This window comes from Oncorhynchus gorbuscha, linkage group LG04 (genome assembly GCF_021184085.1).
Source record: "Oncorhynchus gorbuscha isolate QuinsamMale2020 ecotype Even-year linkage group LG04, OgorEven_v1.0, whole genome shotgun sequence".
NCBI lineage: Eukaryota > Metazoa > Chordata > Actinopteri > Salmoniformes > Salmonidae > Oncorhynchus > Oncorhynchus gorbuscha.
Genome location: NC_060176.1, coordinates 84,661,888 through 84,680,295, shown reverse-complemented (window position 1 = coordinate 84,680,295; position 18,408 = coordinate 84,661,888). Strand labels below are relative to the sequence as shown.

General features: G+C 41.6%; 1 protein-coding gene across 7 annotated transcripts in view; it reads right to left on the bottom strand.

Moving 5' to 3' along the window:
* cacnb2b (calcium channel, voltage-dependent, beta 2b) overlaps positions 1-18,408 on the bottom strand; it is a 140,718-nt gene that overhangs the window by 106,976 nt on the left and 15,334 nt on the right. For all 7 annotated transcript variants that reach the window (XM_046348235.1, XM_046348234.1, XM_046348237.1 and 4 more), the window contains exons 2-5: positions 15,090-15,152; positions 8,987-9,109; positions 8,601-8,740; positions 1,737-1,789 (exon numbers count right to left, since the gene is read on the bottom strand). In XM_046348235.1, coding sequence (XP_046204191.1) covers positions 1,737-1,789; positions 8,601-8,740; positions 8,987-9,109; positions 15,090-15,152 — 379 coding nt within the window. The remainder of the gene's footprint in view (positions 1-1,736; positions 1,790-8,600; positions 8,741-8,986; positions 9,110-15,089; positions 15,153-18,408) is intronic.

Below are 18,408 nucleotides of genomic sequence, written 5' to 3'. Positions count from 1 at the left end.
GAGAAAGAAGACAGAAGTGAAAACATGCATTCCATCAGCTCATACAATACTACACCTAACCCCTCATATATACAATACTACACCTAACCCCTCATATAAACAATACTACACCTAACCCCTCATATATACAATACTACACCTAACCCCTCATATAAACAATACTACACCTAACCCCTCACATATACAATACTACACCTACCCCTCACATATACAATACTACACCTACCCCAAACAGACACAATACTACACCTACCCCTAACAGACACAATACTACACCTAACCCCTCACATATACAATACTAAACCTAACCCCTCACATATACAATACTACACCTAACCCCTCAACCCCTCACATATACAATACTACACCTACCCCAAACAGACACAATACTACACCTACCCCTAACAGACACAATACTACACCTAACCCCTCACATATACAATTCTACACCTACCCCTCACATATACAATAATACACCTAACCCCTCACATATACAATACTACATCTAACCCCTCACATATATAATACTACACCTAACCCCTCACATATACAATACTAAACCTAACCCCTCACATATATAATACTACACCTAACCCCTCACATATACAATACTACACCTACCCCTCACATATACAATACTACACCTACCCCTCACATATACAATACTACACCTACCCCTCACATATACAATACTACACCTACCCCTCACATATACAATACTACACCTACCCCTCACATATACAATACTACACCTACCCCTCACATATACAATACTACACCTACCCCTCACATATACAATACTACACCTACCCCTCACATACATACAATACTACTAACCTAACCAGTACTACACCTATCCCTAACAGCCACAATACCACACCTAATCCCTCACCTAACCCTAACAGCCACAATACCACACCTAACCCCTAACAGCCACAATACTACACTAACCTAACAGACCCTCTACCCTTATATACAATACTACACCCCTCATATATACAAACTACACTAACACTAACATACACAATACCACACCTAACCCCTAACAGCCACAATACCACACCTAACCCCTAACAGCCACAATACTACACCTACCCCTCATATATACAATACTACACCTAACCACTAACATACACAATACCACACCTAACCCCTAACAGCCACAATACCACACCTAACCCCTAACAGCCACAATAGTACACCTACCCCTCATATATACAATACTACACCTAACCACTAACATACACAATACCACACCTAACCCCTAACAGCCACAATACTACACCTAACCCCTAACAGCCACAATACCACACCTAACCCCTAACAGACACAATAACACACCTAACCCCTAACAGACACAATACTACACCTAACCCCTAACAGCCACAATACCACACCTAACCCCTAACAGACACAATACTACACCTAACCCCTAACAGACACAATACTACACCTACCCCTCATATATACAATACTACACCTAACCACTAACATACACAATACCACACCTAACCCCTAACAGCCACAATACTACACCTAACCCCAAACAGACACAATACCACACCTAACCCCTAACAGACACAATAATACACCTAACCTAACCATTAGAAACAACAATACACATTTCAATTAAATATACTGCCAGAAATAATTAACGTTTTAATTAATAAAAGCAGAAGAAATACAATAATACACCCATCAATGAATTAAAACACTAAAACAAAATAAAACCTCACCAGTTGAAGGCGGGGTGTACTTTTTATTTGTGTCTTGAGAAACTGCTGCTTTACTGAAAGAAGAAAAGTGAGGAACTCATCTTAGTCATCGTAGTCCATTTTATTAAAGCAGCAGCAGCAGTAATTTTAGTAATACTAGTGGAAGTAATATTAATAATAATGGTAGTAGTAAAAGTAGTAGTATGAGTAATAGTAGTAATAATGGTAGTAGTGACAGTAGTAATAGTAGTAAAAATGGTAGCAGTAATAGTAGTAATAATGGTAGCAGTAACAGTAGTAGTATGAGTAATAGTAGTAATAATGGTAGTAGTGACAGTAGTAATAGTAGTAAAAATGGTAGCAGTAATAGTAGTAATAATGGTAGTAGTAACAGTAGTAGTATGAGTAATAGTAGTAATAATGGTAGTAGTAACAGTAGTAGTATGAGTAATAGTAGTAATAATGGTAGTAGTAATATTAGTAATAATGGTAGTAGAAGTATGAGTAATAGTAGTAATACTAGTAGTAGTGATAGTAGTAATAGTAGAAAAAATGGTAGTGGTAATATTAGTAATAATGGTAGTAGAAGTATGAGTAATAGTAGTAATACTAGCAGTAGTGATAGTAGTAATAGTAGAAAAAATGGTAGTGGTAATATTAGTAGTAATGGCAGTAGTAATAAGGGTAATAGTAATAATGGTAGTAGCAATAGCAATAATTGTAGTAATACTAGTAGTAATAATGGTAGTAGTAACAGTAATAGTAGTAATAATGACAATATTAATAATTGTAATAATAATAATGGCAATAGTAATAACAGTAGTAGTAATAGTAATAACAGTAGCAATAACAGTACTAATAATGGTAATAGTAACAATGGTAGTAGTAATAGTAATAATGGTAGTAGAACTAATAATAATGGTAGTAGCAATAGCAATACCGGTAGTGGTAACAGTAATAATAGTGGTAATAGTAATAATGGTTGTAGTGATAGTAATAATGGCTGTAATAACAGTAGTAATAATGGTAATAGCAATAATGGTAGTAGTGATAGTAATAATGGTAGAAGCAATTGCAATAATGGTAGTAGCAATAGTAATAATGGTAGTACTAACAGTAGTAATAATGATAATTGAAATAATGGTAGCGGTGATAGTAATAATAGTAGTAGTAATAGTAGTAATGCTAGTAATAATAATGGCAATAGTAATAATGGCAGTAGTAATAGTAATAATGGTAATAGTAATAACGGTAATAGTAATAGTAATAATGGTAGTAGTAATAGTAGTAATAATGGTAATAGTAATATTGGTAGTAGTAATTGTAACAATAGTAGTGGTAATAGTAGTAATAATGCTAGTAGTTATAGTAGTAGCAGTAAGAGTAATAGTAGTAACAATGGTAGAAGTGATAGTAGTAATAATGGTATTAGTAATAGGAGTAGTAATAACAGTAGTAGTACAAATAGTAGTAGTGATGGTAGTAGTAATGATAGTAACAGTAGTAGTAGGAGTAATGGAAGTGATAGTAGTAATAGTAGTAGTAGTAGTAATAGTAGTAGTAGTAGTAGGAATAGTAGTAGTAGTACTAATAGTAGTAGTAGCAGTAGTAATAGTAGTAAGAACAGTAGTAGTAGTAGTAATAGTAGTAGTAGTACTAATAGTAGTAGTAGCAGTAGTAATAGTAGTAAGAACAGTAGTAGTAGTAGTAGTAGTAGTATTAGTAGTAGTAGTAGTAGTAGTAGTAGTAGTAGTAGAAGTAATAACAGTAGTAGTAGTAGCAGTAGTAGTAGTAATAACAGTAGTAGTAGTAGTAGTAGCAGTAGTAGTAGTAACAGTAGTAGTAGTAGTAGCAGTTGTAGTAGTAATAGTAGTAGTAGTAGTAGTAGTAACAGTAGTAGTAGAGATATCAGTAGTGATGGTAGTAGGCGTAATAGTAGGAATAATAGTAGTGATAGTCGTAATATTAGAAGTAATAGTAGTAGTAATAGCATTACTAATAGTAGTAGTGATTGTAGTTGTGATAGTAGTAGTAGTAGTAATAATGGTAACAGTAGTAGCAGCCGCAGCAGTAGAGGAAATATGTGTCCATCATCTCGCAACAGACATCATCAAACTGTGAAACAGAATAGTGTACCATATACACTCAGTTTGTTGTTTTTATGAAATAGTTTTCATGAAATCGTTTTTAATCATAGCTAAAGTTTTGCTACGGTTTCCTTGAGGCAGTCAGCCTTCATGGCTGGGACCACAAGTTTGTGTCCCGGATTCATGTTAAGTAGCAGTTAGCTGCTAGCCATAATGAAAACGGAACAGGCTAATGCTAGCAGTGCTACCCGACCTGTGTTTTTATACACAGCTGGGCATAAATGCTTATGGTGTGAGATGATTTCCACACAGTCACAAGTTGAAGATAAGGTCTGCCCTATATGCACCACCATCAAGCAGATAGGGGAAAATATCCTCCAGCTTTTGGCTCGGCTGTGACAAAAGCATAACCTGCTTTCTAAGTACATCAATATTACTGTAACCCAGGCAAACTGAATCTCAGTTTTAAATGCCTCCTATAGCTAAACTGTCTGAGTAGGGCAGTGTTGATCTGTCCCAATACAACGGACAGATGTTCAGCTCAACTTCGCGGTCCATGAGAGACTGGACACTTGCAAGGCGTAGTAGATCGGGTAGTCAGTCTGGCCACCTTTCATCTTTTTTTAAATAACAAAATGAGGGGGGGGGGGCGCCATCCTCATTAGCGGGCCGCAAAGGTGGCACTGTATTATCCTCAAATCGGGCAAAGAAGGTGTTTAGTTTGTCTGGAAGTGTTACGTGGCTGGTTTTCTTTTTGTAGTCTGTGATTTCCTGTAGACCCTGCCACATACGTCTCTTGTCTGAGGCATTGAATTTTGACTCCACTTTGTCCCTGTACTGGCATTTCGCTTGTTTGAATGCCTTGTGGAGGGAATAAGTACACTGTTTATATTCATCCATATTCCCAGACCTCATTCCATGGTTAAATGCGGCATTCGCGCTTTCAGTTTTGCGCGAATGCCACCATCCATCCACGGTTTATGGTTAGGGTAGGTTTTAATAGTCACAGTGGGTACAACATATCCAATGCACTTCTTTATAAACTGACTCACAGTCAGTGTATAGATCGATGTTGTTCTTCAAGGCTGACTGGAACATATCCCAGTCCACGTGATCAAAACAATCTTGAAGCATGGATTCCGATTGGTCAGACCTGTGTTGAATGGTTCTAGTCACTGGTACATCCTGTTTGAGTTTCTGCCTATAAGACGGTACGAGCAAGATGGCATCATGGTCAGATTTGCTGGAGGGAGGGCAGGGGAGGCCTTTGTATGCATTGCAGAAGTTAGAGTAGCAGTGATCGAGTGTATTACCCCCGCGTGTACTGCAATCAATATGCTGATTGAATTAAGGCAGCCTTATTCTCAAATGTTCTTTGTTAAAATCCCCAGCTATAATACAGGCAGCCTCAGGATATATGGTTTCCAGTTTACATAGAGTCCAGTGAAGTTCCTTGAGGGCCATCTTGGTGTCTCTTTGAGGGGGAATGTACACAGCTGTGACGATAACTGATGAGATTTCTCTTGGGAGGTAATATGGCCGGCATTTGATAGTAAGGAATTCTAGGTCGGGTGAGCAGAAGGACTTGAGTTTCTGTATGTTGTTATGATTACACCATGAAGCATACACCCCTGCCCTTCCACTTCCCAGAGAGGTGTTTATCTCTGTCGGCGCAATGCATGGAGAAGCTTGGAGGCTGAACCAATTCTGACAACACATCCCGAGAGAGCCATGTTTCCATGAAACAGAGAATGTTACAATCTCTGAAGTCTCTCTGAAAGGCAACCCTTTCTCTAATAGTAGTGGTAATAGTAGTTATAGTAGTAATAGTAGAAGTAGTAGTGACGGTAGTAGTAGTAGTAGTTGTGGCAGCCACAGCAGTAGTAATAGTGACAGTAGTAGAAGTAGTAGTAGCAGTAGTAGTGACAGTAGTAGTAGTAGTGGTAGTAGTAGTAGTAGTAGTGGCAGTATTAGTGGCAGTATTAGTAGTAGCAGAAACAGATGTAGAAGTTGTAGCAGTGGTAGCAGTAATAGCAGGAGTAGTGGTAATGATGTAGTAGTAGTAGCAGCCACAATAGAATTAGTAGCCGTAGTAATAGTAGTAGTAGCAGCAACATATTTAGATGTGGAAGTAGTAGCAGCAGTATTGGTAATGGTGTAGTAGTACCTGTAGCAACAGCAGTAGTAGCAGTAGTGCTAGTAGTAGTAGTAGATGCAGCAGTAATAGTAGTAGATGTCGTAGTAGATGTATTAGCAGTAATAGTAGGAGATGCAGTAGTAGCAGTACTACAAGTAGTAGTACATGTAGCAGAAGTAGTAGTACTTCGTCTCTACGTTATATTGGCATTGAACATGTCACCCTCCCTAGGAGAGGGGGTGACCTCAATAATGTATTGTTAAAACAAGAGGCTGCCTGGATCTTTAACTTAAAGACCCTTGCTCCCTTCGGTCTCAACGTAGACTTTGATCTGAAGCCATTCTTGTGATTTTGCTACTCTAAATGTTTGTAGGCTTATGTAGCCAAATTGTATCTATGATCGTACGCTATCCATTCATGTTTTTTGTATGCTATTTTAATGCATGAGAATTAACCAATGATATCAGGCCACACCCGGCCATGATTACAGACACCTGTGTGTATCTTTTAACACTATATAAATGAGTCACCCCGCAGTGTTTGTCATTATGCCGTGATTTTAAAAAAATCAGCCCTTTATTTAACTAGGCAAGTCAGTTAAGATGTCCTAAGAACAGTGGGTTAACTGCCTGTTCAAGGGCAGAATGACAGATTTGTACCGTGTCAGCTCAGGGATTTGAACTTGCAACCTTTCAGTTTACTAGTCCAATGCTTTAACCACTAGGCTACCTGCCGCCACAGATAAACAAACATTTCTTGATGAAGACACTGTGTCTGTCAAAATATTGGCCATAAATATTTTTGCGTCTGAGCTGTCCAGCTCTCCTTTATTTATTTTTTTAGTTCCACTCTGCTAGCCAGCACCTCGCCTAAATAGGTGTGTATTTCTTTCGCCTCCAGATTAAACTTCGATTAGCTAACACAACGTGCCATTGGAAAACAGGAGTGATGATTGCTTCTAATGGGCCTCTGTACACCTATGTAGATATTCCATAAAAATCTACCATTTCCAGCTACATTAGTCATTGACAACATTAATAATGTCTGCACTGTATTTCTGATCAATTTGATGTTATTTTAATGGACAAAAATTGTGCTTTTCTTTCAAAACAAAGTCATTTCTAAGTGACCCCAAACTTTTGAACGGTAGTATATATATTACCTTAATTACCTCGACTAACTGGTGGCCCCACACATTGACTCTGTACCCCCTGTATATAGTCTCATTACTAACCGGTGCCCCCACACATTGACTCTTTACCGGTATCCCCTGTATATAGTCTCAATGCTAACCCGTGCCCCAACACATTGACTCTGTACTTGTATATAACCTCACTATTGTTATTTTGCTGCTGCTCTTTAATTACTTGTTACTTTTATTTCTTATTCCAAAAATGTTTCAACTGCATTGTTGGGCTCGTAGGTTGTATTCAGCATTTCACTGTAAGGTCTACACCTGTTGTATTCGGAGCATGTGACTAATACGATTTGATTTGAGTATCAACAGTTGGAGTGTAGTAGTGGTGACATTAGTAGTAATAATAGTAGTTATACTAGTAATAGCAGAAGTAGTAGTGACAGTAGTAGTAGTAGTGGCAGAAGCAGCAATGATATTAGTAGCAGTAGTATTAGTAGCAGTAGTAGAAGCATTAGTAGTAGTAGCAGCAGCAGTGTTAGTAGTGGTGGTAATAGTAGTAGTAGTAGTAGTAGTAGTAGATGCAGTAATAGCTGTAGTAGTAGTACTACTAGTAGTAGTAGTAGTATAAGTAGTTGCAGTACTAGATGAATCAGTAATAGCAGCAGCAGTAGTAGTATTAGATGCATCAGCAGTAGTAGTATATGTAGCAGTAGTAGTAGATGTAGTAGCAGTAGTAGTAGATGTAGCAGCAGTATTGCTAGTATTAATAGCATTAGTAGTTGTAGTAGTTGTAGCATTAGTAGTACTAGTATTAATAGCAGCAGTAGTAGATGTAGCAGCAGTAGGAAATGTACTATTCGTTGTACTAGTAGTAATAGCAGCAGTAGTATTATTAGTAGTTGTAATAGTAGTAGCAGTAGTTGCAGCAGTAGTAGCAGCATAAATATTATTAGCAGCATTAGTATTAGTAGAAATTGTAGCAGCAGTGGTAGTAGCAGTAGTAGTAGTAGTAGTAGTAGTAGTAGTAGTAGTAGTAGTAGTAGTAGTAGTAGTAGTAGTAGTAATAGCAGCAGCAGTAGTAGTAGTAGTAGTAGTAGTAATAGCAGCAGTAGTAGTAGTAGTAGTAGTAGTAGTAATAGAAGCAGTAGTAGTAGTAGTAGTAGTAATAGCAGCAGTAGTAGTAGTAGTAGTAGTAGTAGTATTAGCAGCAGCAGTAGTAGTACTACTACTAGTAATAGCAGCAGTAGTAGTAGTAGTACTAGTAGTAATAGCAGCAGTAACAGTCATAGCAGCAGTAGTAGAAGCATCAGTAGTAGTAATTGTATCAGCAGTAGTTGTAGCAGTAACAATCAATCACATTTATTTATAAAGCACTTTATTTATCAGCCGATGTCACAAAGTGCTATACAGTAACCCAGCTTAAAACCCTAAACAGCAAGCAATGCAGATGTAGAAGCACAGTACCAGTAGCTACCAGCAGGGTTAGGGTGTCAAGGGTCAGGATCAGGCTTATGGCTGTGTACCTGGCCAGAGCTTTGGCAGCTTTCCTGGCCTGGACATCCCTCCTGATCAGGATGGTCTCCAGGTTGGTTGGACTGGGTATGAACCCCACCACTCCATCCTCTTTCACCGGACGCCCAAGCCACCAGTCACTATTAAACTTCTGTTCAGACAAGGCAGGCAGGGAACTGGATTTAATATGAATAGTAATAATAATACATAATTTAGCACTTATTTAACAAAACATCAGACTCAACAAGACATGAAAAAAAGAGAGAGGTAGACTCAGAGAATGGAAGGAGTGTGATGCATTCCCATAACCATCATCATCACCACTACATTATTACCATCATCATCACTATCATAGAGCTAGTGGTTAAAGGAAAGGGGTTAAGGGTTACACTCTAACCTCTTTGACGTGTAGAAAGTCTCTGGCCTCGAAGGTGACAGCCTGGCCTGGTACTGGGATGTTGTCGTCGTCTGCTGGTATGTAATAGAAGTTACACCGCACAGCAAATGCCACAGGCTTGTACTGGTTAAACAGAGAAGACAACAGACGTACTGTTTAAACAGAGAAGACAACAGGCTTGAACTGGTTAAACAGAGACAACAACAGACGTACTGGTAGCAGGGAAGACAATAGGCGTACTGGTTAAACAGAGAAGACAACAGACGTACTGTTTAAACAGAGAAGACAACAGGCTTGTACTGGTTAAACAGAGAAGACAACAGACGTACTGTTTAAACAGAGAAGACAACAGGCTTGAACTGGTTAAACAGAGACAACAACAGACGTACTGGTAGCAGGGAAGACAATAGGCGTACTGGTTAAACAGAGAAGACAATAGGTGTACTGGTTAAACAGGGAAGACAATAGGCGTACTGGTAGCAGGGAAGACAATAGGCGTACTGGTTAAACAGAGAAGACAACAGATGTACTGGTTAAACAGGGAAGACAATAGGCGTACTGCTTAAACAGAGAAGACAACAGATGTACTGGTTAAACAGGGAAGAGAATAGGCGTACTGGTTAAACAGAGAAGACAACAGATGTACTGGTTAAACAGGGAAGACAATAGGCGTACTGGTTAAACAGGGAAGACAATAGGCATACTGGTTAAACAGGGAAGACAATAGGCGTACTGGTTAAACAGAGAGAACAATAGGCGTACTGGTTAAACAGAGAAGACAATAGGCGTACTGGTTAAACAGAGAAGACAACAGATGTACTGGTTAAACAGGGAAGACAATAGGCGTACTGGTTAAACAGGGAAGACAATAGGCGTACTGGTTAAACAGGGAAGACAATAGGGGTACTGGTTAAACAGAGACAGTAACAGACGTACTGGTAACAGGGAAGACAATAGACATACTGGTAACAGGGAAGACAATAGGCGTACTGGTTAAACAGTGAAGACAACAGATGTACTGGTTAAACAGGGAAGACAATAGGCGTACTGGTTAAACAGAGAAGACAACAGGCTTGAACTGGTTAAACAGGGAAGAAAATAGGCGTACTGGTAACAGGGAAGACAATAGGCATACTGGTTAAACAGAGAAGACAATAGGCGTACTGGTTAAACAGGGAAGACAATAGGCGTACTCGTTAAACAGGGAAGACAATAGGCGTACTGGTTAAACAGGGAAGACAATAGGCGTACTGGTTAAACAGAGAAGACAATAGGCGTACTGGTAACAGGGAAGACAATAGGCGTACTGGTTAAACAGAGAAGACAATAGGCGTACTGGTTAAACAGAGAAGACAACAGGCTTGAACTGGTTAAACAGGGAAGACAATAGGCGTACTGGTTAAACAGAGAAGACAATAGGCGTACTGGTTAAACAGGGAAGACAATAGGCGTACTGGTTAAACAGAGAAGACAATAGGCGTACTGGTAACAGGGAAGACAATAGGCGTACTGGTTAAACAGAGAAGACAATAGGCGTACTGGTAACAGGGAAGACAATAGGCGTACTGGTTAAACAGAGACAATAACAGACGTACTGGTAACAGGGAAGACAACAGATGTACTGGTTAAACAGGGAAAACAATAGGCGTACTGGTTAAACAGGGAAGACAATAGGCGTACTGGTTAAACAGGGAAGATAATAGGCGTACTGGTAACAGGGAAGACAATAGGCGTACTGGTTAAACAGAGAAGACAATAGGCGTACTGGTTAAACAGAGAAGACAATAGGCGTACTGGTTAAACAGAGAAGACAATAGGCGTACTGGTCTCACAGTTCTGGGCGACTTTAACCTCCCCACGTCTACCTTTGACTCTTTCCTCTCTGCCTCCTTCTTTCCACTCCTCTCCTCTTTTGACCTCACCCTCTCACCTTCCCCCCCTACTCACAAGGCAGGCAATACGCTCGACCCCATCTTTACTAGATGCTGTTCTTCCACTAACCTCATTGCAACTCCCCTCCAAGTCTCCGACCACTACCTTGTATCCTTTTCCCTCTCGCTCTCATCCAACACCTCCCACACTGCCCCTACTCGGATGGTATCGCGCCGTCCCAACCTTCGCTCTCTCTCCCCCGCTACTCTCTCCTCTTCCATCCTATCATCTCTTCCCTCCGCTCAAACCTTCTCCAACCTATCTCCTGATTCTGCCTCCTCAACCCTCCTCTCCTCCCTCTCTGCATCCTTTGACTCTCTATGTCCCCTATCCTCCAGGCCGGCTCGGTCCTCCCCTCCCGCTCCGTGGCTCGATGACTCATTGCGAGCTCACAGAACAGGGCTCCGGGCAGCCGAGCGGAAATGGAGGAAAACTCGCCTCCCTGCGGACCTGGCATCCTTTCACTCCCTCCTCTCTACATTTTCCTCCTCTGTCTCTGCTGCTAAAGCCACTTTCTATCACGCTAAATTCCAAGCATCTGCCTCTAACCCTAGGAAGCTCTTTGCCACCTTCTCCTCCCTCCTGAATCCTCCTCCCCCTCCCCCCTCCTCCCTCTCTGCAGATGACTTCGTCAACCATTTTGAAAAGAAGGTCGACGACATCCGATCCTCGTTTGCTAAGTCAAACGACACCGCTGATTCTGCTCACACTGCCCTACCCTGTGCTCTGACCTCTTTCTCCCCTCTCTCTCCAGATGAAATCTCGCGTCTTGTGACGGCCGGCCGCCCAACAACCTGCCCGCTTGACCCTATCCCCTCCTCTCTTCTCCAGACCATTTCCGGAGACCTTCTCCCTTACCTCACCTCGCTCATCAACTCATCCCTGACCGCTGGCTACGTCCCTTCCGTCTTCAAGAGAGCGAGAGTTGCACCCCTTCTGAAAAAACCTACACTCGATCCCTCCGATGTCAACAATTACAGACCAGTATCCCTTCTTTCTTTTCTCTCCAAAACTCTTGAACGTGCCGTCCTTGGCCAGCTCTCCCGCTATCTCTCTCTGAATGACCTTCTTGATCCAAATCAGTCAGGTTTCAAGACTAGTCATTCAACTGAGACTGCTCTCCTCTGTATCACGGAGGCGCTCCGCACTGCTAAAGCTAACTCTCTCTCCTCTGCTCTCATCCTTCTAGATCTATCGGCTGGCTTCGATACTGTGAACCATCAGATCCTCCTCTCCACCCTCTTCCGAGTTGGGCATTTCCGGCGCGGCCCACGCTTGGATTGCGTCCTACCTGACAGGCCGCTCCTACCAGGTGGCGTGGCGAGAATCTGTCTCCTCACCACGCGCTCTCACCACTCCTATTCTCGCTATACACCAAGTCACTTGGCTCTGTCATAACCTCACATGGTCTCTCCTATCATGGCTATGCAGACGACACACAATTAATCTTCTCCTTTCCCCCTTCTGACGACCAGGTGGCGAATCGCATCTCTGCATGTCTGGCAGACATATCAGTGTGGATGACGGATCACCACCTCAAGCTGAACCTCGGCAAGACGGAGCTGCTCTTCCTCCCGGGGAAGGACTGCCCGTTCCATGATCTCGCCATCACGGTTGACAACTCCATTGTGTCCTCCTCCCAGAGCGCCAAGAACCTTGGCGTGATCCTGGACAACACCCTGTCGTTCTCAACCAATATCAAGGCGGTGGCCCGTTCCTGTAGGTTCATGCTCTACAACATCCGCAGAGTACGACCCTGCCTCACACAGGAAGCAGCGCAGGTCCTAATCCAGGCACTTGTCATCTCCCGTCTGGATTACTGCAACTCGCTGTTGGCTGGGCTCCCTGCCTGTGCCATTAAACCCCTTCAACTCATCCAGAACGCCGCAGCCCGTCTGGTGTTCAACCTTCCCAAGTTCTCTCACGTCACCCCGCTCCTCCGTTCTCTCCACTGGCTTCCAGTTGAAGCTCGCATCCGCTACAAGACCATGGTGCTTGCCTACAGAGCTGTGAGGGGAACGGCACCTCAGTACCTCCAGGCTCTGATCAGGCCCTACACCCAAACAAGGGCACTGCGTTCATCCACCTCTGGCCTGCTCGCCTCCCTACCACTGAGGAAGTACAGCTCCCGCTCAGCCCAGTCAAAACTGTTCGCTGCGCTGGCCCCCCAATGGTGGAACAAACTCCCTCACGACGCCAGGACAGCGGAGTCAATCACCACCTTCCGGAGACACCTGAAACCCCACCTCTTTAAGGAATACCTAGGATAGGATAAGTAATCCCTCTCACCCCCCCCCTTTAAGATTTAGATGCACTATTGTAAAGTGACTGTTCCACTGGATGTCATAAGGTGAATGCACCAATTTGTAAGTCGCTCTGGATAAGAGCGTCTGCTAAATGACTTAAATGTAAATGTAAATGTGGTTAAACAGAGAAGACAATAGGCGTACTGGTTAAACAGAGAAGACAACAGGCTTGAACTGGTTAAACAGGGAAGACAATAGGCGTACTGGTTAAACAGAGAAGACAATAGGCGTACTGGTTAAACAGAGAAGACAATAGGCGTACTGGTAACAGGGAAGACAATAGGCGTACTGGTTAAACAGAGAAGACAATAGGCGTACTGGTAACAGGGAAGACAATAGGCGTACTGGTTAAAAAGAGAAGACAATAGGCGTACTGATAACAGGGAAGACAATAGGCGTACTGGTTAAACAGAGACAACAACAGATGTACTGGTAACAGGGAAGACAATAGGCGTACTGGTTAAACAGAGAAGACAATAGGCGTACTGGTTAAACAGGGAAGACAATAGGCGTACTGGTTAAACAGAGAAGACAATAGGCGTACTGGTTAAACAGAGAAGACAATAGGCGTACTGGTTAAACAGGGAAGACAATAGGCGTTCTGGTTAAACAGAGAAGACAATAGGCGTACTGGTTAAACAGAGAAGACAATAGGCGTACTGGTTAAACAGGGAAGACAATAGGCGTACTGGTTAAACAGAGAAGACAATAGGCAGTACTGGTTAAACAGAGAAGACAACAGGCTTGAACTGGTTAAACAGGGAAGACAATAGGCGTACTGGTTAAACAGAGAAGACAATAGGCGTACTGGTTAAACAGAGAAGACAATAGGCGTACTGGTTAAACAGAGAAGACAATAGGCGTACTGTTTAAACAGGGAAGACAATAGGCGTACTGGTTAAACAGAGAAGACAATAGGCGTACTGGTTAAACAGAGAAGACAATAGGCGTACTGGTTAAACAGAGAAGACAATAGTCGTACTGGTTAAACAGAGAAGACAATAGGTGTACTGGTTAAACAGGGAAGACAATAGGCGTACTGGTTAAACAGGGAAGACAACAGAAGTGCACCGGGAACACAGAAAAGACAACAAACTCGTCCTGGTAACAGAGAAGACAACAGACCTGTACTGGTAAGAGGGAAGACAACAGACTTGTACTGGTAACATAGAGAAGAGATGGGGAGGCAGCCTGGTCTCTGAGTAGACGTAAGATAATCAAATGTAAATCAGGTATATTCAAATTAGTATGATATGTTATGTTTGATATGGTTACATAAGATGTAACTTTATTAATAAAAAAGGGAAAGAATGGTGGTTGGTCAGGTTGGATGGGTGGGCGAATAAGGTGAACATCTAGCAACCCAAAGATTGTGTATTTGAATTTCATCATGGAAAACTTGAGCATTTTAGCTCATTTAGCTAATAACTGTTCAACTAGTTATACATTTTCAGCTACTTTCCAAGTACTTAGCATGTTAGCTAACCCTTCCCCTAACACAGACCTTAAACCTTTTAGCTAACCCTTCCCCTAACCTTAACCCTTTAACCTAACTCCTAAACGTAAACTTACCTCCTAGCCAAGCTAACATTAGCCAGCTAGCTAACATTAACCATCTAGCTAACGTTAGACTAAACAAATTGTAATTCAAAACATAGCAAACATTTTGAAAATACGTAACATACTGTAGGTTTTGCAATTCTCAACATATCATACGAAATGGATAATGGACATCCACAAATTAATACATAGAATACCAGATTTAGTGTCTCAGATTTATGTACATAATAACATGAAATGCTCTGAAACCAATTAAGGAAGGAGATAGGAAACAAGGAATCGAGGTAGTTAGATTGGGGGCGTACCTTGGCCTTCTCCAACTGGACCTGAGCATTCCGCTCCTCATGACCATCTACGTCCCTCAGGGTCTGGAGAGAGAAAGGGAGTCAGAATTAGACTTGGGATGCTGTAGTTTGTAATGATGAGTTGATGTAGAATTAGACTTGGGCCCCTTTAGTTTGTAAATATGATGTGATGCAGAATTAGAATTGGGCCTCTTTAGTTTGTAATGATGGTGTAGAATTAGACTTGGGCCACCTTAGTTTGTAATGAATTACATAGAATTCCATTTGGGCCTCTAAATTGTAATGGTGATGTAGAATTAAGCTTGGGCCTCTAGTTTGTAATGATAATTTGGCTTAGAATTAGGCTTGGGACGGATTAGTTCGTAATGGTGATGTAGAATTAGACTTTGTCAACATTAGTTTGTAATGCTTATGTAGAATTAGATTTGATCTGCCTCTGTTTGTAATGATGATGTAATGTAGAATTAGACTTGGGCCTCTTTAATGTGTAATGGTGATGTAGATTTAGACTTGGATCGAGTTAGTTTGTAATGGTGATTTAGAATTAGACTTGGGCCGCCTTAGTTTGTATTGATGATGTGATGTAGAATTAGAATGGTCCTTTTTTAGTTTGTAATGATAATGTAATTTTGACTTGGGCTGCTTTAGTTTGTAATGATTCTGTGATTTATATTGTGGATAAAGAGTTTCCTGCCTAACAGAACTTAGAGGGTGTTCTTTAATGGAAGCCTTTCCAACATAATCCAGGAAGAATCAGGAATTCCCCAGGGAAGCTGTCTAGGCCCATTACTTTTTTCAAACTAATAATGACATGCCTCTGGCTTTGAGTAAGGTTTCTATGTATGCGGATGAATCAACTCTATACATGTCAGCTACTACAGCGACTGAAATGACTGCAACATTTATCAAAGAGCTGCAGTTAGTTTCAGAGTGGATGGCAAGGAATAAGTTAGTCCTAAATATCAAAAACTAAAAGCATTATATTTGGAACAAAACACTCACTAAACCCTAAACCTCAACTAAATGTTGTAATAAATAATGTGGAAATTGAGCAAGTTGAAATGACTAAACTGCTTGGAGTAACCCTGGACTCTAAACTGTCATGGTCAAAACATATTGATACAACAGTAGCTAAGATGGGGAGAAGTAAATCAATAATAAAGCGCTGCTCTACCTTCTTAACAACACTATCAACAAGGCAGATCCTACAGGTTCTAGTTTCTACCTTCTTAACAACACCATCAACAAGGCAGACCCTACAGGTTCTAGTTTCTACCTTCTTAACAACACTATCAACAAGGCAGATCCTACAGGTCCAAGTTTTGTAGCACCTGGACTACTGTTTGTCGTGTGGTCAGGTGCCACAAAAAAAGGACTTAGGAAAGTTGCAATTGGCTCAGAACAGGGCAGCACGGCTGGCCCTTGAATATACAGAGAGCTAATATGAATAATATGCATGTCAATCTCTCTTGGCTCAAAGTGGAGGAGAGATTGACTTCATCACTACTTGTATTTATGAGAGGTATTGACATGTTGAATGCACCAAGTTGTCTGTTTGAACTGCTGGCACACAGCTCGGACATCCATACATACCCCACAAGACATGCCACCAGAGGTCTGTTTAAACTACTAGCACACAGCTCGGACACCCATACATACCCCACAAGACATGCCACCAGAGGTCTGTTTAAACTACTAACACACAGCTCAGACACCCATACATACCCCACAAGACATGCCACCAGAGGTCTGTTTAAACTACTAACACACAGCTCAGACACCCATACATACCCCACAAGACATGCCACCAGAGGTCTGTTTAAACTACTAGCACACAGCTCAGACACCCATACATACCCCACAAGACATGCCACCAGAGGTCTGTTTAAACTACTAACACACAGCTCGGACACCCATACATACCCCACAAGACATGCCACCAGAGGTCTGTTTAAACTGCTAGCACACAGCTCGGACACCCATACATACCCCACAAGACATGCCACCAGAGGTCTGTTTAAACTACTAACACACAGCTCGGACACCCATACATACCCCACAAGACATGCCACCAGAGGTCTGTTTAAACTGCTAGCACACAGCTCAGACACCCATACATACCCCACAAGACATGCCACCAGAGGTCTGTTTAAACTACTTACACACAGCTCGGACATCCATGCATACCCCACAAGACATGCCACCAGAGGTCTGTTTAAACTACTAACACACAGCTCGGACACCCATACATACCCCACAAGACATGCCACCAGAGGTCTGTTTAAACTGCTAGCACACAGCTCAGACACCCATACATACCCCACAAGACATGCCACCAGAGGTCTGTTTAAACTACTAACACACAGCTCGGACACCCATACATACCCCACAAGACATGCCACCAGAGGTCTGTTTAAACTACTAACACACAGCTCGGACACCCATACATACCCCACAAGACATGCCACCAGAGGTCTGTTTAAACTACTAACACACAGCTCGGACACCCATGCATACCCCACAAGACATGTCACCAGAGGTCTCTTCACAGTCCCCAAGTCCAGAACAGACTATGGGAGGCGCACAGTACTACATAGAACCATGACTACATGGAACTCAATTCCACATCAGGTAACTGATGCAGCAGTAGAATCAGATTTAAAAAGCAGATAAAAATACATCTTATGGAACAGAGGGGACTGTGAAGTAACACAATCATAGGCACAGACGCATGCATGCCCACATGATAACATGCGCACTATACACACATGTACACATGGAATTTGCACTGTAGATGTGGTAGTGGTAGAGTATTTGCCTAAGGACACAATGTGTCGTGAAATTTGTGAATGTATTGTTATGTTTTTAGAGTTGTATAAACTGCCTTAATTTTGCTGGACCCCAGGTAGAGTAATGGGGATCCAAAAAAAATACAAATACAAATGTAGAATTAGACTTGGGCCACTTTAGTTTGGAATGATGATGTAATGTAGAATTAGACTTGGGCCACTTTAGTTTGGAATGATGATGTAATGTAGAATTAGACTTGGGCCACTTTAGTTTGGAATGATGATGTAATGTAGAATTAGACTTGGGCTACTTTAGTTTGGAATGATGATGTAATGTAGAATTAGACTTGGGCCACTTTAGTTTGTAATGATGATGTAATGTAGAATTAGACTTGGGCCACTTTAGTTTGTAATGATGATGTAATGTAGAATTAGACTTGGGCCACTTTAGTTTGTAATGATGATGTAATGTAGAATTAGACTTGGGCCACTTTAGTTTGTAATGATGATGTGATGTAGAATTAGACTTG